Source organism: Nerophis ophidion, linkage group LG10, assembly GCF_033978795.1.
Source record: "Nerophis ophidion isolate RoL-2023_Sa linkage group LG10, RoL_Noph_v1.0, whole genome shotgun sequence".
Lineage (NCBI taxonomy): Eukaryota > Metazoa > Chordata > Actinopteri > Syngnathiformes > Syngnathidae > Nerophis > Nerophis ophidion.
The window spans coordinates 65435546-65459577 of NC_084620.1; the positions used below are offsets into that span (position 1 = coordinate 65435546).

The following is a 24032-nucleotide window of genomic DNA, read 5'->3' on the forward strand; positions in this document are numbered from 1 at the left end:
TATGTCAATAATGTCAGCGTTGTATTGCGGGAATCCATCTTCTGCCACGGCGGCGGCGGCGTTCATTTCACTGTAGTGTGGCCACACGTAGGTTTTAATCAGCCATTCGGACGGCCACGCTGACAACTGCTCAGCAAACCGAAGCTGATAAGGGCGACAATAAATCATAGCAATGGCGCGCGGGGCTTTGGACTCATTTCTGAGGACGCGTGCCAATTTTAGATTGTCTACGCCGTCGCACCTTGTCAGTGAAGGACACCCTTCTATTCAAATTAATTTTACCGCCATTAAACACCATATCGGAGGGGATTTCCACTCTAACTGTCCAGAAAAATATGCTGTTTTCATGTTGAAGAGGCTCAGTTTTCCTCATTGCCTGCGGCCCAAAACAGGGATTTAGGTATTTAATCCATCCATCCATTTCCTACCGCTTGTCCCATTCAGTGTCACATTCACACACTAGAGCCAATTTAGCGGGGGGTGTATATTGTAGCGTCCCGAAAGAGTTAGTGCTGCAAGGGATTCTGAATATTTGTTCTGTAGTGTTTATGTTTTGTTACGGTGTGGATATTCTCCCGAAATGTGTTTGTCATTCTTGTTCGGTGTGGGTTCACAGTGTGGCGCATATTTGTAACAGTGTTAAAGTTGTTGATACGGCCACCCTCAGTGTGACCTGTATGGCTGTTGACCAAGTATGCCTGGCATTCGCTTGTGTCTGTGAAAAGCCGTACGTACGGCTTTTCACAGACACAAAGGCAGTGCCTTTAAGGTTTATTGGCGCTCTGTGCTTCTCCCTACGTCCGTGTACACGGCGGCGTTTTAAAAAGTCTTAAATTTTACTTTTTGAAACCGACACCGGTAAATTTGAAACCGATACCGGTATTCACCGATATTACATTTTAAAGCATTTATCGGCTAATAATATCGGCAGTCCGATATTGTCGGACATCCCTAATTCCGTGGCGGGGGGTGGGGGGCGCGCTGGAGTCTATCTCAGCTGCATTCGGGTGGAAGGCCATGTACACCCTGGACAAGTCACCACCTCATCGCAGGGCCAACACAGACAGACAACATTCACACTCACATTCACACTAGAGCCAATTTAGCCGGGGTGTATATTGTAGCGTCCCGAAAGAGTTAGTGCTGCAAGGGATCCTGGATATTTGTTCTGTAGTGTTTATAATTTGTTACGGTGTGGATATTCTCCCGAAATGTGTTTGTCATTCTTGTTTGATGTGGGTTCACAGTGTGGCGCATATTTGTAACAGTGTTAAATTTGTTGATACGGCCACCCTCAGTGTGACCTGCATGGCATTCGCTTGTGTCTTTGAAAAGCCGTAGATATTATGTGACTAGGCCGGCACGCAAAGGCAGTGCCTTTAAGGTTTATTGGCGCTCTGTGCTTCTCCCTACGTCCGTGTACACGGCGGCGCTATAAAAAGTCATAAATTTTACTTTTTGAAACCGACACCGGTAATTTTGAAATCGATACCGGTATTCGCCGATATTACATTTTAAAGCATTTATCGGCTAATAATATCGGCAGTCCGATATTGTCGGACATCCCTAATTCCGTGGGGGGGGGGGGGGGGCGCGCTGGAGTCTATCCCAGCTGCATTCGGGCGGAAGGCCATGTACACCCTGGACAAGTCGCCACCTCATCGCAGGGCCAACACAGACAGACAACATTCACACTCACATTCACACACTAGGGCCAATTTAGCGGGGGTGTATATTGTAGCGTCCCGAAAGAGGTAATGCTGCAAGGGGTTCTGGATATTTGTTCTGTAGTGTTTATAATTTGTTACGGTGTGGATATTCTCCCGAAATGTGTTTGTCATTCTTGTTCGGTGTGGGTTCACAGTGTGGCGCATATTTGTAACAGTGTTAAAGTTGTTGATACGGCCACCCTCAGTGTGACCTGTATGGCTGTTGACCAAGTATGCGTGGCATTCGCTTGTGTCTGTGAAAAGTCGTAGATATTATGTGACTAGGCCGGCACGCAAAGGCAGTGGCTTTAAGGGTTATTGGCGCTCTGTGCTTCTCCCTACGTCCGTGTACACGGCGGCGTTTTAAAAAGTCATAAATGTTACTTTTTGAAACTGATACCGGTAATTTTGAAACCGATACCGGTATTTTCTGATATTACATTTTAAAGCATTTATCGGCTAATAATATCAGCAGTCCGATATTGTCGGACATCCCTAATTCCGAGCGCAGGATCGAACCCTGGACCTTTGTATTGCGAGGCAGACAATCTAACCCCTCTCGCACCGTGCTGGTATTTAATATTAATAATTTTTTATTATTAATAGACTTCTGAAAGGACTTAATTTGGTTGAAAGTACAGTATTTTTTGTACTATAGAGGGCATCAGTATATAAGCCACACCCACTAAATTATATTAAAAAATTGTTTTCCGTATGCAAGCCGCACCGGATTAAAAGCCCCAGATATATACATTGTGAAATTAGTTACTTACACAGAAAGATTTTGGAAATGTTTATTTATATACCTTAATTGTTCCCAAACGCCGTCTGCAACACGGCAGAATAAAAGTGTCATATCTTTACGTTTATCACTTTATATTTTCTAACTGATGGATTTAAATGAAAAAAAAAAAAAAGCTTGATCAAATCTTTACGAAAGCCCAGGCAGTGATCATGTGGTCCTCAACAACCGTACCACAAAATGTATCGTAAATTACTGATAATCGTGTTCAATTCCGGTGTTGAAAATGTTATTGGGCCTAGAAAACAATGGGGAAAATGTAAAAAAAAAAATATATATATTAAGAGCTTATGTAGTGAAGTGAAGTGAATTATATTTATATAGCGCTTTTCTCAAGTGACTCAAAGCGCTTTACATGTGACACCCAATATCTAAGTTACATTTAAACCAGTGTGGGTGGCACTGGGAGCAGGTGGGTAAAGTGTCTTGCCCAAGGACACAACGGCAGTAACTAGGATGGCACACGTGGGAATCGAACCTGCAACCCTCAAGTTGCTGGCACGGCCACTCTACCAACCGAGCTATGCAGCCCCAAAAATGATTGTTACGTTTACAAACATTTTTGAATAAAAACATGGGATTAATTTTTACAAATAAATGACCCAAATATTAAAAAAAATGTACCTGGAAAAAAATTTAGATATATAACACAAATAAATAGACACAAAATAAATGTAAATTATTGTTGTAAATGTAACAACATTAACAGTGCAATACGTTTTCATAACATGGTCACTACTGCCTACTTCGTCTTGTTATATTCTTATTTTACTGTTATATTGCTATTCCCATTGTTTTTATTCTTTTTGTAATATTTCTCTATTTTGTTTCCTTTTAAACCCCCATTATTTACTTTTTTTCTTTAAATTGATCTCAACTCTGTACACTGCTGCTGGAATTTTAATTTTCCTGAAGGAACTCTCCTGAAGGAATCAATCAAGTACTATCTATCTATCTATCTATCTATCTATCTATCCATCCATCTATCTATCTATCTATCTATCTATCTATCTATCTATCTATCTATCTATCTATCTATCTATCTATCTATCTATCTATCTATCTATCTATCTATCTATCTATCTATCTATCTATCTATCTATCTATCTATCTATCTAAATGTATGTATTTCTAATCCTGAACACAGCAGTAAAAAAAAAAAGTAAAAACAAATATATTTAGGGCTTATGTAGATATGTGCTAAAATGATTATTACATTTACAAACATTTAAAAAAAAAAACATCAAATATTGTGTAATTAATATTAAAAACATATTACTTGAAAAAAATATATGTATACATATATATATATATAAATAAATAAATACAAAACAAAAATATTTATTTCTAATCCTGCACACGGCAGTAAAAAACAAACAAAAAAAAACTGTCAGAAAAGACGGAGTAATATCCACTGTCATTGTCGATGGCTCCCTCACCTTTTCCTGTCAGCAGTCATTCGGAATCTTTTTAATAGCTTTTTTTCCCCCCTCTTGTTGTGAGCGAAAAAAAATCCTGCTATCTTTAGGACGGATCACCTCTCGTGAGCTTCACTGTGCCCTGCTATGCTTACATTTCCCACCCAGGGAGATTCCATCATTACTTTGATTTACGATCCAAACGCGAGTGACGCGCGCATCACGCTGTCACTGTTGGCGTGATAAGACCAGACGGCGAGGTTTTTCAGCATCATAACAAGCACATCACAACACGTGTTTTGTGTCACAATGGGAATTTTTATGACTTATTTACCCGGGATGTCGGCCATCGGGGATTTATTGCTGACGATTCCGATCACTTTTTATTATTTATTCGTGGCGAGTACGATTGACAGTTTTAAAAATATCAGCACAATATCCAAGCTTTCACGTTTATTTACATAGCACTATCAATAAACTGTTTCCATAGTGCTGCACATGAAAACAATAAAAAGTAATTCAATTAATAGCATTTAAAATAATAATATATCACAAAAAAATAAAAACAAATCAATAAATTAGAATAAATTAAATAACACAGAACCACACTGTGTCGTCGTGCGGGTTCCATGGATCACTCAGGAAGGACATTTCCTTGCAGGTTTGACTCTTGTTTGTTTTGGAATAAAATAAGAAGTATTATGCGCCGTCGTCGCTCCCACCGCTCGCTCCTCCGTCTCGCTTTTCAGCCGCCCCCGTCGTCGTCTGCGTCTTGCTCTCTCTGGCTTTCGTTCCTCATCCACTGCTGCAGGCTCTCCGACTCCTTCCGCCCTGATCTCTCCTCCTTCTGTTACGATCCGCTGCTCAGATCTACACTATTTATGTTTCCATTTTGTATATTTCTCCGACTCCTTATTTCCCGTTTGCTTTGTCACCATGGTCACTCATCAGTCCACCTGCTAGTCTCACATGCTACTAATTATCACCCTCCTATTTAAGCCAGCCTTTTCTGTTCATTCGGTCTGGGTTCATAATTTGCTCTCACGCAACAAGAGACGACTGCTACTTTTTCTACGTTTATTCTCGCTAGCTCATATGCTAAGCCACCTGCCTTTTCTTAGCTCACATGCTAATTGTTTTGGTTTTTAACCTTTTTGTGCTTTCATGCCAAGTTTAGTTTAGTGTTTGTATTTCCTATTTTTCATACTAGCGTTTTTGGTTTGCCTTTTTAATAGCTCCAGTATTTCTGTTCAGAGCTCCCTTTTAGTTAAATAAATATTTTAAGATTTTACCTTTGTTGTGTTCACGTCAACGCATCATCGAGGGAATCGAACCCGGCATCACAATGCCCACCAGTCCTTACACCTTCTCCCCTTTTATACATCGTGAGGAGACAAGTTACTTGTGTACCTGCACATGACTGCGGCGTCGCTCCCGGTGTTCCCCGCTTCTCCGCTCAGCCGCATCCTCCACCACCTCGCCGCCATCTTGGGCCGGGCTACAGCATGCCCTGCCCTGCTGCTCGTTTGCCGGATCCGCCTCTCCACACACCCGATTTAAAATCCAGAAAAAAAAAAAAGGGTTTTAAGACGAGACTTAAAACGTTCAGCTATTATTTATATAATCCTATCCTATCTATACGCAGGGGCCCCGTTTTGTGTGAATAAGCCAGAGGTGCCAAACAAGGGGGCCACATGGAGAAAAATCTACTCCCAAGTGGGCCGGACTAATAAAATCATGGCACGATAACTTGAAAATAAAGACAACCGATATTGATAATTTCCGATATGACATTTTAACGCATTTATCGACTAAATCTTGCTAAATCGTCCGTTATTTCTAAGCCGCCCTGCCGACACGCACACACGCTGTCACTAACCCTGTGGTGCACTCACACTTTAAAATCACAAAACACATGAACTTTACCAGCCAGGTGATTAAAAATCGAAAAATAAGATCCACTGTATCTAGTCGGTTAATATTTTTGCCGTGCAGCGAAAGAAAGGGGGAGAGGGTGAGGAGTCGGTTTTGACAAAGCTGTGGATACCTCCTTTGGACTTATACTGAGCTAGCCAAACTAGGAAAAATGTTGTAAAAAGGCTAAAAAAAAAAATACTTATAAAGCAGGCAAAGTAGCACAGTAGCTAACGACTGAATGAGCACTGGAGAGCGCTGAGCTCGCCCACAATGGATGTGCTGCCGGGCACAAAATGGCTGCAATGCAACATTGCATACTTTTATTCCAGGGGTCGGGAACCTTTTTGGCTGAGAGAGACAAAAATCCAAATATTTTTCAAATGTATTTCCGTAAGAGCCGTATCATATTTTTTTCAACACTGAACACAACTACACGCGTGCATTTTTAGGTAAGACCAACATTTGTAGAGTATAACAGGTCTCTTATTTTTTTGTCATTCTGAAGCTAACTGTGGAGGGGGGCGTGGCATGCGGGCCTGCAGCGAAGCGGGGTGTGCCAGGAACATAGGTGCCCCACCTGGGCAATGTTATCTAATCACCTGTCGCTCTGTTATACGCAGCAGCCAGGAAGAGAGACGGGGTTGGGGCTGGAGCCAGAGCGCGAGCCAGAAGGAAAGAGGAAAAGAAAAATACTGGAAAGCAACTGAGAGTCTTATTTAAAAATAAAACAATATTTAAACCCTGAAACAGGCTCTCATGTCGGTGCTCCGTGGTCTGAAGAACCCCCAGGATTACAAGCCCCACATTAACCAATAATAAATAAATAACTTCTTCAAAAGGTGCAGTACAAAATTAATGGATGGATTAAAAATGAATGTTTTATATTTTGAACATTATTTTCAACACTTTGATTACAAGTGGAATTATTCATGACTTATCGTGTTAAGCAATGTCACCTCAGATTTATCCGAGAGCCAGATGCAGTCATCAAAAGAGCCACATCTGGCTCGCGAACCATAGGTTCCCTACCCCTGTTTTAGTCAGTCAGTGGTTTGTAAACCGAGTGTGATTTGGATTATGTTTTTGTTATTTTCTGCTGTTTTGAACTCCATTAGTTCCTGCTTCTTGGTGCACTCTTGTTTGTTTTGGTTGCCACGGAGACTTATGATTTTCACCTGCCGCTGGTGTTCAAACGCTCACCTGGCTCCAATCATGAGACTATTCAAACCGCCCATGCCAGTTAGTCGGTCTGGCGACATTGCTCGTTTTCATGCCACAGTAAATCTTGTTTGTTCCAAGCCTGTCACGCCTGTTGATCATGTTTTGTTTTGGTCATGTTATGTTTTGTTTTTTGGACACTCAGTTCCGCTTTTGCACTTCCTTGTTTTTCTCATTTCCATGCCAACTCATTTAATTTTCACCTGGCCCCTCATGTCACGCCCCTGTCCTCAGCCCTCACACCTGTTTGTAATGATCACAGTTATTATTTAAGCCACAGTTACCAGGTAGTCGGGCTGGCAACTCCCCACATTACACTTCAACTCCTTTCATGCCATGCCATGCATATTCCTCAACTGCTTCATGCCACGCTATGCTGTTTATTATTTCTGTCCATGCCACGTAAGTTTTTTTTGGTTTGTTATTAATGCCACAGTGCAAGTTTTTGTGTTTCATGTTTATAGTTTGTTGCCTTTGTGCTAGTCATTTGTTTTTTGTAGTTTGTACCTTTTTTTTGCCTTTTTTTAGTTAACTAGAGCAGTGGTTCTCAAATGGGGGTACGCGTACCCCTGGGGGTACTTGAAGGTATGCCAAGGGGTATGTGAGATTTTTTTTTAAATATCCTAAAAAAATAGCAACAATTCTAAAATCCTTTATAAATATATTTATTGAATAATACTTCAACAAAATATGAATGTAAGTTCATAAACTGTGAAAATAAATGCAACAATGCAATATTCAGTATTGACAGCTAGATTTTTTTGTGGACATGTTCCATAAATATTGATGTTAAAGGTTTTATTTTTTTGTGAAGAAATGTTTAGAATGAAGTTGATGAATCCAGATGGATCTCTTTTTAATCCCCAAAGAGGGCACTTTATGTTGATGATTACTTCTAGGTGTAGAAATCTTTATTTATAATTGAACCACTTGTTTATTTTTCAACAAGTTTTTAGTTATTTTTATATCTTTTTTTCCAAATATTTTAAAAAAGACCACTACAGATGAGCAATAGTTTGCGCTGTTATACAATTTAATAAATCAGAAACTGATGACATAGTGCTGTATTTTACCTCTTTATCTCTTTTTTTCAAGCAAAAATTCTTTGCTCTGATTAGGGGGTACTTGAATTAAAAAAATGTTCACAGGGGGTACATCACTGAAAAAAGGTTCAGAACCACTGCACTACAGTATTAAATAAAATGTACTCACATTCATGACTCGCTCGTGCCAACTCTCCTTTGCGTCGGAGAAACAACCCACGTCCAAGTCCATGTTTGACAAAGCCATAGTTTGTTAGTTTCATGCCACAGTTTTGTGTTTTTTCCACGCCGTAGTTTATGTTAGTTCCTATTTTGATGGTGAATAATTAAAAATGTTCGTACCTTCACTCCTAGTCCAGAGTAGTCCGTTTGCATCCCGGGAGAACAAACCCCGCAGCAAGTTGAGGTTCGTATAAAGAGGGCTGCGTAAAACGAAGTTCCGCTGTACTCGACCCATAAAATGAGCACATTAGTTATGTTTCCCGCTATATGAAGACTATGCAAAGCAACACTAAGACAATATTAATTGAGCTCTCCTGACAGCCCGGGCGGTAAGCGTGAGGCCCCCTCGATGACGAGACGTGGGCGATTAACGAGCTCCTTCGACTCCACAACAAAGGACGTCAGATCTGCGGCGGCCTTTGAGCTCCGTTGACTTCACACGTCGCAGCGATCCCAGCGAATTACAAAAGCCGCCCAAACAGTCTGTCGAGCTGTCTTTTGCCGTGGAGAAAGCTCCAAGGGGAGCTGCCACGGAGAGGGTTAAAGAGGTATGAGAAAGACAAACAAAACAATGGTGGGCGGGCTCGGTGAGCAGGAAGTAGATGCAGGCGCACATGAAAACATGGAGGAGGAGGAGGACGAGGCGCTAAAAGGGATGGGATGGAGGAAGAGGCGGGCGATGAAGGTGGAGATCGGGGTTTGATCTCTCAAGACACGTTGGAGTACCTTGAAGGTAGAAAAGCGCTATACAAGTACAACCCATTTATTTATTTATTTATTATTTTGTTGACTTGCATTATTCAACAAAGGGAGCGCGACTGGACAGGTACCGACAGGCCAAGCGTTGTGCAGCTTCAGCGGTCGCGGAGGCAAAAACTCGGACATGGGAGGAGTTCGGGGAAGCCATGGAAAACGACTTCCGGACGGCTTCAAAGCGATTCTGGACCACCGTCCGCCGCCTCAGGAAGGGGAAGCAGTGCACTATCAACACCGTGTATGGTGCGGATGGTGTTCTGCTGACCTCAACTGCGGATGTTGTGGATAGGTGGAAGGAATACTTCGAAGACCTCCTCAATCCCACCAACACGTCTTCCTATGAGGAAGCAGTGTGAAGCGACCGGAATGAGAATCAGCACCTCCAAGTCCGAGTCTATGGTTCTCGCCTGGAAAAGGGTGGAATGCCATCTCCGGGTTGGGGAGGAGACCCTGCCCCAAGTGGAGGAGTTCAAGTACCTAGGAGTCTTGTTCACGAGTGAGGGAAGAGTGGATCGTGAGATCGACAGGCGGATCGGTGCGGCGTCTTCAGTAATGCGGACGTTGTACCGATCCGTTGGGGTGAAGAAGGAGCTGAGCCGGAAGGCAAAGCTCTCAATTTACCGGTCGATCTACGTTCCCATCCTCACCTATGGTCCTGAGCTTTGGGTCATGACCGAAAGGATAAGATCACGGGTACAAGCGGCCGAAATGAGTTTCCTCCGCCGTGTGGCGGGGCTCTCTCTTAGAGATAGGGTGAGAAGCTCTGCCATCCGGGAGGAACTCAAAGTAAAGCGGCTGCTCCTTCACATCGAGAGGAGCCAGATGAGGTGGTTCGGGCATCTGGTCAGGATGCCACCCGAACGCCTCCCTAGGGAGGTGTTTAGGGCACCTCCAACCGCTAGGAGGCCACGGGGAAGACCCAGGACACGTTGGGAAGACTATGTCTCCCGGCTGGCCTGGGAACGCCTCGGGATCCCCCGGGAAGAGCTAGACGAAGTGGCTGGGGAGAGGGAAGTCTGGGTTTCCCTGCTTAGGCTGTTGCCCCCGCGACCCGACCTCGGATAAGCGGAAGATGATGGATGGATGGATGGGAGCGCGACTACGGAACCTCGACGCCGCTCTTCCCTTCTGTGGAGTTATATTTATACATGTTCAGTTCCTGCTTGGAAGATTCTGACCACGTTTTTATGAATTGGCCTCAAATTCGTCTGGTTTGGAGCTGAAATCGCCTTAAAATGAAGTAAAAGTGGTAGTAGAAGTTCCATGCATCCTTTCGTTTTCTACCGCGTGTGCAGGGGGGTCGCTGGAGCCTATCTCAGCTGCATTCGGGCGGTAGGCGGGGGCACACCCTGGACAAGTCGCCACTTCATCGCAGGGTAGTATCAATTATTTGTGTTTATTATGTTGTCCTTTTAAGAGTCGGGGGACTACTTCCTGGTTCATAGTGATGTAATCAGTGTTTTTTTTGTTTTTTTTTTAACCATTGTTGTGAATCTGAGTGTGAATGTTGTCTGTCTATCTGTGTTGGCCCTGCGATGAGGTGGCGACTTGTCCAGGGTGTACCCTGCCTTCCGCCCGATTGTAGCTGAGATCGGCGCCAGCGCCGACCCCATAAAAGGGAATAAGCGGTAGAAAATGGATGGATGGATGGATGTGCCCCCTAGTGCAGTGGTTCTCAACCTTTTTTCAGTGATGTACCCCCTGTGAAGATTTTTTTTTAATTCAAGTACCCCCTAATCAGAGCAAAGCATTTTTAATTTGAAAAAAAGAGATAAAAAAGTAAGATACAGCACTATGTCATCAGTTTCTGATTTATTAAATTGTATAACAGTGCAAAATATCGATCAATTGTTGTGTTCTTTCTTGAACTATTTGAAAAATAGTTCAAAAAAAGATAAAAATGACTAAAAACGTGCTGAAAAATAAACAAGTGATTCAATTATAAATAAAGATTTTCTACACATAGATCATCAACTTAAAGTGCCCTCTTTGGGGATTGTAATAGAGATCCTTCTGGATTCATGAACTTAATTCTTAGCAATTCTTCACAAAAAAGAAATCTTTAACATCAATATTTATGTAACATGTCCACTAAAAATCTAGCTGTCAACACTGAATATTGCATTGTTGCATTTCTTTTCACAGTTTATGAACTTACATTCATATTTTTTTAAGTATTATTCAATAAATATATTTATAAAGGATTTTTTAATTTTTGCAATTTTTAGAATTTTTTTTTTAAATCTCACGTACCCCTTTGCACACCTTCAAGGACCCCATTTGAGAACCACTGCCCCAGAGGTCTGTTTCCGAGGTATAGTCCGTATGGGCCACAAGCACTACTCAGTTGTAATACACTTTTCTACCACTTGGGGCAGTAATGAGAATATCAAACAAACAGTAGCCTGGAGTTCAAGTCATAGAGAAGTTTCTTAAGCGCAAAAATGTGGACACAAGTGAATAGAATAGATTTTATTGTCATTGTATTTGCATATAACAAGATTTAAGGACTCCACCTTAAGGTGTGGTAGTGGAAGCAAATATGGAATAAAAATAAATCACATAAGAAATAAAAATAGGAATTGAAATAAACAGACTACTATCCAATAAGAAACAATAAGCACTCCTGTGGTGGTGAAGCATTATTTTAATTTGCACTTACATTTTAAACATCCATCCATTTCCTACCGCTTATTCCCTTTGGGGTCGCGGGGGGCGCTGGTGCCTATCTCAGCTACAATCGGCCGGAAGGCGGTGTACACCCTGGACAAGTCGCTACCTCATCGCAGGCAATCCTGTACAATGTACTGTATAACAGTGGTAAAGCATTATTTTAGTTTGCACTTACATTTTAAACATGTTATTTATTATTGATTTCATTAAAATGTTCCGCGCCAGGTAACTTCACCGTGGTTGTCGTGTTCTGCAGACGTAATTGCTGAATTTCTATTCAGCGGTGAGTCGACATTTCATTTGTGATAGTTTTTGTTCGGTTCAGCAGGATGGCGGAAGTTTATATTCAAAATTCCATTGGAATAATTCGGAGCCGTCCCTTTTGCATTCCGGGAGAACAAAACCCTGACCCGACCACGCCATCACGTGACAGGAACACTGCTAAAGCTTAATCTAGTTGTACCATAACAATGTAAAAGGTTAACATTGTCCCTCTTTCTTTCCCCCATTAATTATGTACATTCTTTTATAATCCACTTATTTACTAGAATTGATGTATTGTTGCATTTGAAGCCATCGTAATGGTGATACCGTAGGTCAGGGGTCGCCGTTGTAGCTCAAATAGCAGCACTTACCAGTGAGCTGCCTCTATTTTTTTATTTGTATTTATTTACTAGCAAGCTGGCCTCGCTTTGCTCGACATTTTTAATTCTAAGAGAGAAAAAACTTAAGTAGGATTTGAAAATCCAAGAAAATATTTTAAAGACTTGGTCTTCACTTGTTAAAATAAATTCTTTAATTGTTTTACTTTGCTTCTTATAACTTTCAGAAAGACAATTTTAGAGAAAAAATAGGATTTTTAAACACATATAACTTTTTACCTTTTAAATTCCTTCCTCTTCTTTCCTAACAATTTAAATCAATGTTGAAGATTTTTTTTTAAATTTATTGTAAAGAATAATAAATACATTTTAATTTAATTCTTCGTTTTAGCTTCTGTTTGTTCGGCAAAGAATATTTGTGAAATATTTCTTCAAACCTATTATGATTTGAAATTGAAAAAAAATATTCTGGCAAATGTAGAAAATCTGTAGAATCAAATTTAAATCTTATTTCAAAGTCTTTTGAATGTATTTTAACATTTTTGTTCTGGAAAATCTTGAAGAAATAATTATTTGTTTTTGTTAGAAATAAAGCTTGGTCCAATTTGTTATATATTCTAGCAAAATGCAGATGGGATTTTAACCTATTTAAAACATGTCATCAAAATTCTAAAATTAATATTAATCAGGAAAAAATACTAATGATGTTCCATAAATTATTGTTTTTAATTTTTTCGAAACTATTCGAATTAGCTAGTTTTTCTCTTCATTTTTTTCGGTTGAATTTTGAATTTTATAGAGTCGAAATTGAAGATAAACTATGTTTCAAAATTTAATTTTCATTTTTTTGTGTGTTTTCTTTTCTTTTGTACCGTTCAATTAAGTGTTTTTTTCATCATTTATTCCCTACAAAAAACCTTCCGTAAAAGGAAAAAAAAATGTATGACGGAATGACAGACAAAAATACCCATTTTTATTTTATATATAGATTTATTTATTAAAGGTAAATTTAGCAAATTGGCTATTTCTGGCAATTTATTGAAGTGTGTATCAAACTGGTAGCCCTTCGCATTAATCAGTACCCAAGAAATTGGTGACCCCTCCCGTAGGTAAATATTGTAGTTGTTAATTGTCAATATTTATTCATAGACATCAATATTGTTATTGTATTGTCATTATTGTTTCAACGCAGTGCCAAATTGTTAATTGTCGATAATGTGCTACTACTATCTACTTCACTCATTTGTGTTTCTCTGTCATTTCTGGTATCATATTTGTACTGTATATACGGTATTGTATTTGCTGATGTAGTTCTGTTGTTTTTTGTTATTGTTTTGTTTTTCTATCCCCTCCTGCTCTGGCGCAGCTCCACCAAACATCAACATTAACATTCATTGACCTTTCAAAAGCATTTGATACAGTCGACCGTATCGTTTTTGGCAGACAGACTGGACAGGATTGGCCGATCTCAGCATGCTGTAAAGTGCTTTTCTAATTATCTGTCTGATAAAACCCAACGCCTCCAATTTGCTGGATCGTATTTCCTCCCTGCATTAAAGCGTCTACCTCAGGGTTCCATATTAAGTCCGTGGCTGTTTACCCTTTATGTAAATAATCTCTGTGATAACGTGTCGAATGCTGCGTTCCGTTTTTTTCCGCTATTGTGCGAGCCTTCGTGCTTTTGATGTTGTTCGGTCCCAGCTGACTCAGCTGAAACTAGTCCTCAATGCACAGAAATCCTAGATGAAGATTTCAAAAACATTAACTGCTCATAAGGTTGAACTTTAAACAGGATTTTGGGGAGGGTTAGTGTTGCAAGGTGTTTTGGTTATTTATTCTGTTGTGTTTATGTTGTGTTACAGTGTGGATGTTCTCCCGAAATGTGTTTGTCATTCTTGTTTGGTGTGGGTTCACAGTGTGGCGCATATTTGTAACACTGTTAAAGTTGTTTATACGGCCACCCTCAGTGTGACCTGTATGGCTGTTGACCAAGTATGCATTATTATTCCTAATTTTTGTTGTGATGCATTAAACAATGTAACAAGGTTTTCCAAAATAAATCAACTCAAGTTATGGAAAAAAATGCCAACATGGCATTGCCATATTTGTTATTGAAGTCACAAAGTGCATTATTTTTTTCAACATGCCTCAAAACAGCAGCTTGGAATTTGGGACACGCTCTCCCTGAGAGAGCATGAGGAGGTTGAGGTGGGCGTGTTTGGGGGTGTTAGGGGAGATGGAGTGGGGGTGAAGTTTGGGTAGATGGTAGCGGGGGGTGTATATTGTAGCGACCCGGAAGAGTTGGTGCTGCAAGGGGTTCTGGGTATTTGTTCTGCTGTATTTATGTTGTGTTACGGTGCGGATGTTCTCCCGAAATGTGTTTTTCATTCTTGTTTGGTGTGGGTTCACAGTGTGGCGCATATTTGTAACAGTGTTAAAGTTTTTTATACGGCCACCCACAGTGTGACCTGTATGGCTGTTGACCAAGTATGCTTTGCATTCACTTGTGTGTGTGAAAAGCCGTAGATATTATGTGATTGGGCCGGCACGCAAAGGCAGGGCCTTTAAGGTTTATTGGCGCTCTGTACTTCTCCCTACGTACAGCGGTGTTTTGAAAAGTCATACATTTTACTTTTGGAAACCGATACCAATAATTTTGAAACCGATACCGATAATTTCCGAAATTACATTTTAAAGCATATATCGGCAGTCCGATATTATCGGACATCCCTACTTTAAAGCCTTATGTAAGTGTTAAAATGAAGCCAACACATGATGTATGAGTTTATATTAGCTATATTAGCCTACTATCAAAATGACTTTAAAAGTCTTATATAATTGTTATGATAAAGACAACCCAAGATGTAAGTGTCTGTATTAGCTACAATAGCCTACTATCAAAATGACTGTGTCACAGGCCTACACAAATCTTCGTTGACTGAAATGTTGAAATGTAATATATATTCTACATATTTTTACAACATTATCAATCAATCAATCAATCAATGTTTATTTATATAGCCCCAAATCACAAATGTCTCAAAGGACTGCACAAATCATTACGACTACAACATCCTCGGAAGAACCCACAAAAGGGCAAGGAAAACTCACACCCAGTGGGCAGGGAGGATTCACATCCAGTGGGACGCCAGTGACAATGCTGACTATGAGAAACCTTGGAGAGGACCTCAGATGTGGGCAACCCCCCCCCCCCCCCCCCCCCCCCCCTTCTAGGGGACCGAAAGCAATTGATGTCGAGCGGGTCTAACATGATACTGTGAAAGTTCAATCCATAGTGGCTCCAACACAGCCGCGAGAGTTCAGTTCAAAGCGGATCCAAGACAGCAGCGAGAGTCCCGTCCACAGGAAACCATCTCAAGCGGAGGCGGATCAGCAGCGTAGAGATGTCCCCAACCGATACACAGGCGAGCGGTCCATCCTGGGTCTTGACTCTGGACAGCCAGTATTTCATCCCCACAAGGGAGGGGGGGACATTGGAGAAAAAAAGAAAAGAAGTGGCAGATCAACTGGTCTAAAAAGGAGGTCTATTTAAAGGCTAGAGTATACAGATGAGTTTTAAGGTGAGACTTAAATGCTTCTACTGAGGTGGCATCTCGAACTGTTACCGGGAGGGCATTCCAGAGTACTGGAGCCCGAACGGAAAATGCTCTATAGCCCGCAGACTTTTTTTGGGCTCTAGGAATCACTAATAAGCCGGAGTCTTTTGAACGCAGATATCTTGCCAGGACATATGGTACAATACAATCGGCAAGATAGGATGGAGCTAGACCGTGTAGTATTTTATACGTAAGTAGTAAAACCTTAAAGTCACATCTTAAGTGCACAGGAAGCCAGTGCAGGTGAGCCAGTACAGGCGTAATGTGATCAAACTTTCTTGTTCTTGTCAAAAGTCTAGCAGCCGCATTTTGTACCAACTGTAATCTTTTAATGCTAGACATGGGGAGACCCGAAAATAATACGTTACAGTAATCGAGACGAGACGTAACAAACGCATGGATAATGATCTCAGCGTCTTTAGTGGACAGAATGGAGCGAATTTTAGCGATATTGCGGAGATGAAAGAAGGCCGTTTTAGTAACGCTTTTAATGTGTGACTCAAAGGAGAGAGTTGGGTCGAAGATAATACCCAGATTTTTTGCCGAGTCACCTTGTTTTATTATTTGGTTGTCAAATGTTAAAGTTGTATTATTAAATAGAGGTCGGTGTCTAGCAGGACCGATAATCAGCATTTCCGTTTTTTTGGCGTTAAGTTGCAAAAAATTAGCGGACATCCATTGTTTAATTTCATTAAGACACGCTTCCAACTGACTACAGTCCGGCATGTTGGTCAGCTTTAGGGGCATGTAGAGTTGGGTGTCATCAGCATAACAGTGAAAGCTAACACCGGGGTGAGATGACTCCTGGAAATTACTAGCTTAAAAAGTCATAAATTTTACTTTTTGAAACAGATACCGATAATTTCCGATATTATATTTTAAAGCATTTATCGACCGATAATATCGTTAGCTCGATATTATCGGACATCTCTTTTAAATCAAACATAGAACAACTCGTGGCTAAACCGAAACTTAAATAGTTGTTTTTTCTTTAGAAATAAATCCTGTTTTCCTTACAAGTTAGCTTGACTCTCTGCACTTGTATGCCTTTGCTATATTTAAAAGACTATGAGATTATGAATGCACCCAACACTTATTTGAAAAAACGTAATACTGTATATCACTCTGCCTGACGTTTTATTACTGGTTGTGGCAACCTTGTCCACCATTGCACTTTGTATGCAACAGCAAACTGTTTATCTTTGTCAGTCCGCGGATTTTCTCGATGGACAGTTTTTATATATACAGTAAATCACTTCTTGGTCTTGGTTCCCTTTTATTTATGTTGTTTTATGTACAGAGACTCTGGTCGCGACAGTTTGCGGTCACAGGACATCCTTGGAGTGTTGTTTTCCCTTGATCCAGCACAAGTCTTGGTATGAACAAAAAAAAAAAAACCTTGAGATTTGCTGCTCCATGGTCATGGCAAGAATTACCCAAGGTTACGTTAACTGATCACTTTGGGGGAATTTCAGGCCATTTTGAAGGATCGAGAAGCTGTTACTATTGGGCACTGTACTTACCGTATTTTCCGGACCATAGCATTATAAGGCGCACTGCCCATGAGCGGGTTGTAGTCAGGGTCTATTTTCATTCAAAAGGCGCAACGGATTATAGGGTGCATTACAGGAGTCATATTATTTTTGTTTTGTGGTCTACATGACATATAATGGTGGTTCTTTGATCAAAATGTTGCATCAATTATGTTTTGCCGATCATATTCATGTGTCTTTCGCACATTCGCTTCAGAATGCGCCGTTTTGTGGGCGGTCTTATTTACGTGGCTCACCTTCGGCAGCGTCTTATCCCCGTCATCTTTGTTGTAGCGGTGTAGCGTGCAAGGACGGGAGTGGAAGAAGTGTCAAAAGTTGGAGCTAACTGTTTTAATGACATTCAGACTTTACCCAATTGATAACGAAGCAGCATCTCCTCATCTGTGGCTCACGAGTGCAACAACGCCGGAAATGTGTCCCGTGAAAAAACGTCCGACCGGAACTCTTTAATAACTAACGTTTCTTGGGTGAATAATGTGAACTCACTACACAGTTAGTTTTTTAGTTCTTACATTTCTGGTCAGTCTTATTTACGTGCCTCACATTCGGCAGCGTCTTATCCCCGTTATCGTTGTTGTAGCGGTGTAGCGTGCAAGGACGGGAGTGGAAGAAGTGTCAAAAGTTTGAGCTAACTGTTTTAATGATGTTCAGACTTTACTCAATTAATAAAGCCAGATGCCGTCCACACTTGCGGGAAGACGTGCCTGCTCGTCGGAGTCCCCCGGTGCGAAAACCAGGGACGGGCGGGAGGGGGCCAGGAGGAGGGACGAAGACACGTCCCGCGCCGAGTCCCAGCAGGAGGACAAAAGCGACCTCACTGTGGGCTCCACTGGAGCTCTCGGCGAACCAAAAAAGGGAGCGGGAGCTGGCAAAAAGAGCAGCCTGGTAAAGATGGCCTATAGCTGTGCTACGGAGGTAGCACACATGCTACATTCCAAACCACAGCCTCCATGTAGACCACCTTTACCAGTTCTTAAACCTGTAAAAACACTAGTTCCTTGTAGACCTCCACCACCTGTGTTTCCCCCGGCCAAGTCTCAACGGCCTTGTAGACCTCCTCCACCGGTGTTTAGTATTGCTAGGTCATTACCTCCAGCACATCCTCCTCCACCGGTGTTTAGTATTGCTAGGTCAATACCTCCAGCACGTCCTCCACCACCGGTGTTCGGCATTTCTCCCAGTCTGGTTCTCACACCAGCGCATGACTCCGACCTGGTTCTCGCACCAGAGATGGACTCTAGCCTGGTTCTCGCACCAGAGATGGACTCTAGCCTGGTTCCCCCACCAGCCCCCGACCAAAGATTGGTTCCTTCGCGTCTGGCAACCACGAGGACTTCTTCGATGAAGGTACATGGATGGTGTTTCGGGCGATGGAGGCAGAGACTCTCCGATGCAACCCGGATGAGAGTATCCTGTGGGGTCCGGATGGAACCTTGATCCCCATCGATGTTTCGCCCGTCCGCGTAGGCGGAAGCCGCGAAAGATGGCTTCGTCCCGTGACAGTGACTTTCCCACTCCATGCCTCCCTCCTCATAAACACAGCAATCAACAGTAAGATCCGACCATCGGATCACAACAGAATGGTTGCACCGGGAGATTTTCGGGAGGGGCACTGAAATTCGAGAGTCTCCCGGGAAATCGGTGAATGCGGTGTTACAGCGGCACCGCTGTATAACACCGGCGGGCCAGCTCTAATGTTAATTTGATATTGCCTCAAGGGCCAAAGTTTGATACCGATGCTTTAGAGATTGTCGGTTTTTGATACAGTGCCGTCTGAGGGATCAAAAGTCACGGTCATTCAATGTTGGTTCCCGGCCATGCCGCTTACGTGGAGTGATTTTTCCAGACTCTCTGAACCTTTTGATGATATTATGGACCGTAGATGTTGAAATCCCTAAATTTCTTGCCATTTCACTTTGAGAAACGTTGTTCTTAAACTGTTTGACTATTTGCTCACGCAGTTGTGGACAAAGGGGTGTACCTCGCCTCATCCTTTCTTGTGAACAACTGAGCATTTTTTGGGAAGCTGTTTTTATACCCAATCATGGCACCCACCTGTTCCCAATTAGCCTGCACCAGAGGTGGGTAGAGTAGCCAGAAATTGTACTCAAGTAAGAGTACTGTTACTTTAGAGATTTATTACTCAAGTAAGAGTAAGGAGTAGTCACCCAAATATTTACTTGCGTAAAAGTAGAAAAGTATGTTGTGAAAAAACTACTCAAGTACTGAGTAACTGATGAGTAACCTGATTACGGCAACAAATAATGCACACAAACATAAAAATAGCAATGAGCAAATTCAGAGCCAGGAATATCTCTTAAGCAACTAAAACAATAATATATATTGATGAAGAGTACATTAAAATAAAATAAAAAAAATGGCACATTGAGCCACAATAACTTAACAGCACCATAGCCTCAGTAGGCATTCATTGATTTGATTGATTGATTGATTGATTGATTAAAACTTGTATTAGTAGATTGTACAGTACAGTACATATTTCGTACAATTGACCACTGAATGGTAACACCCCAATAAGTTTTTCAACGTTTATCAATTACTTAGTAAATGACCAAGAAGAGGTGATCTACCTCATATATACATATATACATACACACACATATCATACATACACACATATCATATATATATATATATATATATATATATATATATATACACACATACATTTATATATACAGTATATAATTTATATTCATTTATTTTGCCGTTTTTGTTGACATGTTGAAGGTGTTTTAATGAATATACATGCATGTTTAACATATAGATTCCTATCTTTCATGAAGACAAGAATATAAGTTGGTGTATTACCTGATTCTGATGACTTGCATTGATTTGAATCAGACGTCCACATTTTCAAAAGGAGGAGAAAAAAAGGTCCTCTTTTCTGTCTAATACCACATGAAAGTCGTTGGTTTTTGGCATCTTATCTGTCCAGCTTCCATATTCGTTTTTATACACTTTACAAGAAATACATTGGCGGCAAACTCCGTAGCTTGCTAGCTTGTTTGCGCTGGCTTTCGGGGTCTGGTATTTTGTTGACGCAGGCGCGATGGAGCGGCGCTTTTATTGTGAAGACAGGAACTGTGCGATCAATCTTTAGGCTTTTGACGGGAAGTACGGTTGAAATAAAAAGTGTCTTTTTTCCTTTACACTTTTGATTGTTTGATTGAAACTTTTATTAGTAGATTGCACAGTACAGTACATATTCCGTACAATTGACCACTAAATGGTAACACCCCAATAAGTTTGTCAATATGTTTAAATCGGGTTTTACGTATCACGGTCATGTGACCGCCTGGCTCTGTTTGATTGGTCCAACGTCACCAGTGACTGCATGTGATTGGTGAAACGCAGGCATGCGTGGATTCTACTTTGAAGCTCTGTCATTAACCAAAACAAACATTAATAGATCGATAAAAAAAAGTAGCGAGTAGCGAGCTGAATGTAGATAAATGGAACGGAGTAAAAGTAGCGTTTCTTCTCTATAAATATACTCAAGTAAATGTAAAAGTATGTTGCATAAAAACTACTCGTAGAAGTAAAATGTATCCCAAAAGTTACTCAGGTAAATGTAACGGAGTAAATGTAGCGCGTTACTACCCACCTCTGCCCTGCACACCTGTAGGATGTTCCCAATAAGTGATTGATGAGCATTCCTCAACTTTATCAGTATTTATTGCCACCTCTCCCAATTTCTTTGTCACGTGTTGCTGGCATCAAATTCTAAAGTTAATGATTATTTGCACAAAAAAAAAAATGTTTATCAGTATGAACATCAAATATGTTGTCTTTGTAGCATATTCAACTGAATATGGGTTGAAAATGATTTGTTTGATCTGTTTATATTCACATCTAACACAATTTCTCAACTCATATGGAAACGGAGTATGTACCATTTACCATCTATGGCAGGGGTCGGGAACCTTTTTGGGTAAGAGAGCCGTACAAGCCAAATATTTTAAAAAGTATTTCCGTGAGAGCCATATAATACTTTTTTTTTAAAAACTGAATACAACTAAATGAGTGCATTTTTAAGTAAGACCAACATTTTTAAGAGTTTAATAAGTCTCTTATTCTTTTTAATAACATTGTTATTCTGAAGCTAACCAACAATAAATAAAATACTTTTTACCATTAATGCGACTTCTTGAACAGGTGCGGTAGGAACCGGATGGATGGATTAAAAGGCATGAGAATGTTTTATATTTTAAACGTTATTTTTGATACGGATAGTCGAACCTCGGATTCAGGAGGAACAGTGTGGTTTTCGTCCTGGTCGTGGAACTGTGGACCAGCTCTATACTCTCGGCAGGGTTCTTGAGGGTGCATGGGAGTTTGCCCAACCAGTCTACATGTGCTTTGTGGACTTGGAGAAGGCATTCGACCGTGTCCCTCGGGAAGTCCTGTGGGGAGTGCTCAGAGAGTATGGGGTATCGGACTGTCTTATTGTGGCGGTCCGCTCCCTGTATGATCAGTGCCAGAGCTTGGTCTGCATTGCTGGCAGTAAGTCGGACACATTTCCAGTGAGGGTTGGACTCCGCCAAGGCTGTCCTTTGTCATCGATTCTGTTCATAACTTTCATGGACAGAATTTCTAGGCGCAGTCAAGGCATTGAGGGGTTCCGGTTTGGTGGCCGCGGGATTAGGTCTCTGCTTTTTGCAGATGATGTGGTCCTGATGGCTTCATCTGGCCGGGATCTTCAGCTCTCACTGGATCGGTTCGCAGCCGAGTGTGAAGCGGCCGGAATGAGAATCAGCACCTCCAAATCCGAGTCCATGGTTCTCTCCCGGAAAAGGGTGGAGTGCCATCTCCGGGTTGGGGAGGAGACCCTGCCCCAAGTGGAGGAGTTCAAGTACCTAGGAGTCTTGTTCACGAGTGAGGGAAGAGTGGATCGTGAGATCGACAGGCGGATCGGTGCGGCGTCTTCAGTAATGCGGACGTTGTACCGATCCGTTGTGGTGAAGAAGGAGCTGAGCCGGAAGGCAAAGCTTTCAATTTACCGGTCGATCTACGTTCCCATCCTCACCTATGGTCATGAGCTTTGGGTCATGACCGAAAGGATAAGATCACGGGTACAAGCGGCCCAAATGAGTTTCCACCGCCGTGTGGCGGGGCTCTCCCTTAGAGATAGGGTGAGAAGCTCTGTCATCAGGGAGGAACTCAAAGTAAAGCCGCTGCTCCTCCACATCGAGAGGAGCCTGATGAGGTGGTTCGGGCATCTGGTCAGGATGCCACCCGAACGCATCCCGAGGGAGGTGTTTAGGGCACGTCCAACCGGTAGGAGGCCACGGGGAAGACCCAGGACACGTTGGGAAGACTATGTCTCCCGGCTGGCCTGGGAACGCCTCGGGATCCCCCGGGAAGAGCTAGACGAAGTGGCTGGGGAGAGGGAAGTCTGGGCTTCCCTGCTTAGGCTGCTGCCCCCGCGACCCGACCTCGGATAAGCGGAAGAAAATGGATGGATGGATTTTTGATACTGTGATTACCAGCGGAATTATTCATTACTTATGGTGTTAAGCAATGTCAGCTAAGATTTATCTGAGAGCCAGGTGCAGTCATCAAAAGAGCCACACCCGGCTCTAGAGCCATAGGTTCCCTACCCCTGATCTATGGTATGAAAAAGGGTAGGATTAAATAAGCTCAGCTTCTTCCTACTCCTTTTCGGACGTGCTGTAGTGAAACAACTGGAAATATGTGATTCATTACATTGTATTTTATAAGCATATTCTTAACAAACTGAACCAGTGACAGTTGTTACTTATACTGACCCAAAACCGCTATTGAAACAGGTGCAAGTAGAAGTTTTGATTAAGAAGACAATCACATTTGAGCGTTAATAAGATCTGAAAGCCGCCATTAAAAGTAGCGAGGGGGAATGGCGCGGGGTGGGGGGTGAGCTAATTGAAGAAACTTTCCACTTAATGCACACACAGCGTGTCTCTACATGGCCATGGTCGGCGCCGGGAGCAACGGCGGCGTGCGGATGAATCCTGATAGATCCTCATTACCCCAGGTGTGACCCCTCGCAGCTCAGTTCATTAAGCCAACCACCCGAGTGTCGGCGACTCCAGTCCAGATTTAATCACAACTTCCGTCCTCTTGCCAATCACAATTAGATCCTGATAAGCCTCTCCAGGATGGCACCTTAGGGCTTCCATATCCAGACAAAGGTTAATTTGTGAGCAGCAAGGGCCCCGGCTACACAGCCAAAGGTCACCTGATTGAATACATGGTGTGTGTGTGTGGGTGTGGGTGTGTGTGTGTAAGACGACAGGGAGGCTGCACTGCAATTACAAAGTTGATGAGCATTCATGCATTTGCTTCACCCTTAATGGAGAAAAAGCTTGGCATGGTCGCCGCCCTGCTAATTGAGCAGCCTTTTGACTAGTCACGGAATACGCACAAAGCAGACTGATTTCGTCTTATTGTTTCCAAACGGTGTCCGTAACAAGGCAGTAAAACGGCTGATCAAACAAAA

At 41.9% G+C, this 24032-nt stretch overlaps 1 protein-coding gene across 4 annotated transcripts in view; it reads left to right on the forward strand.

The window, feature by feature from the left end:
* Positions 1-24032, forward strand: part of tafa5a (TAFA chemokine like family member 5a) — an 816691-nt gene that overhangs the window by 282743 nt on the left and 509916 nt on the right. The window contains exon 1 of one of the 4 annotated variants that reach the window (XM_061914485.1): positions 7347-7466. The exons of the other annotated variants lie outside the window; for them this stretch is intronic. Coding sequence (XP_061770469.1) covers positions 7406-7466 — 61 coding nt within the window. The 5' untranslated portion in view covers positions 7347-7405. Of the gene's footprint in view, positions 1-7346; positions 7467-24032 lie in introns of those variants that run through there. 4 annotated transcript variants of the gene reach the window in all.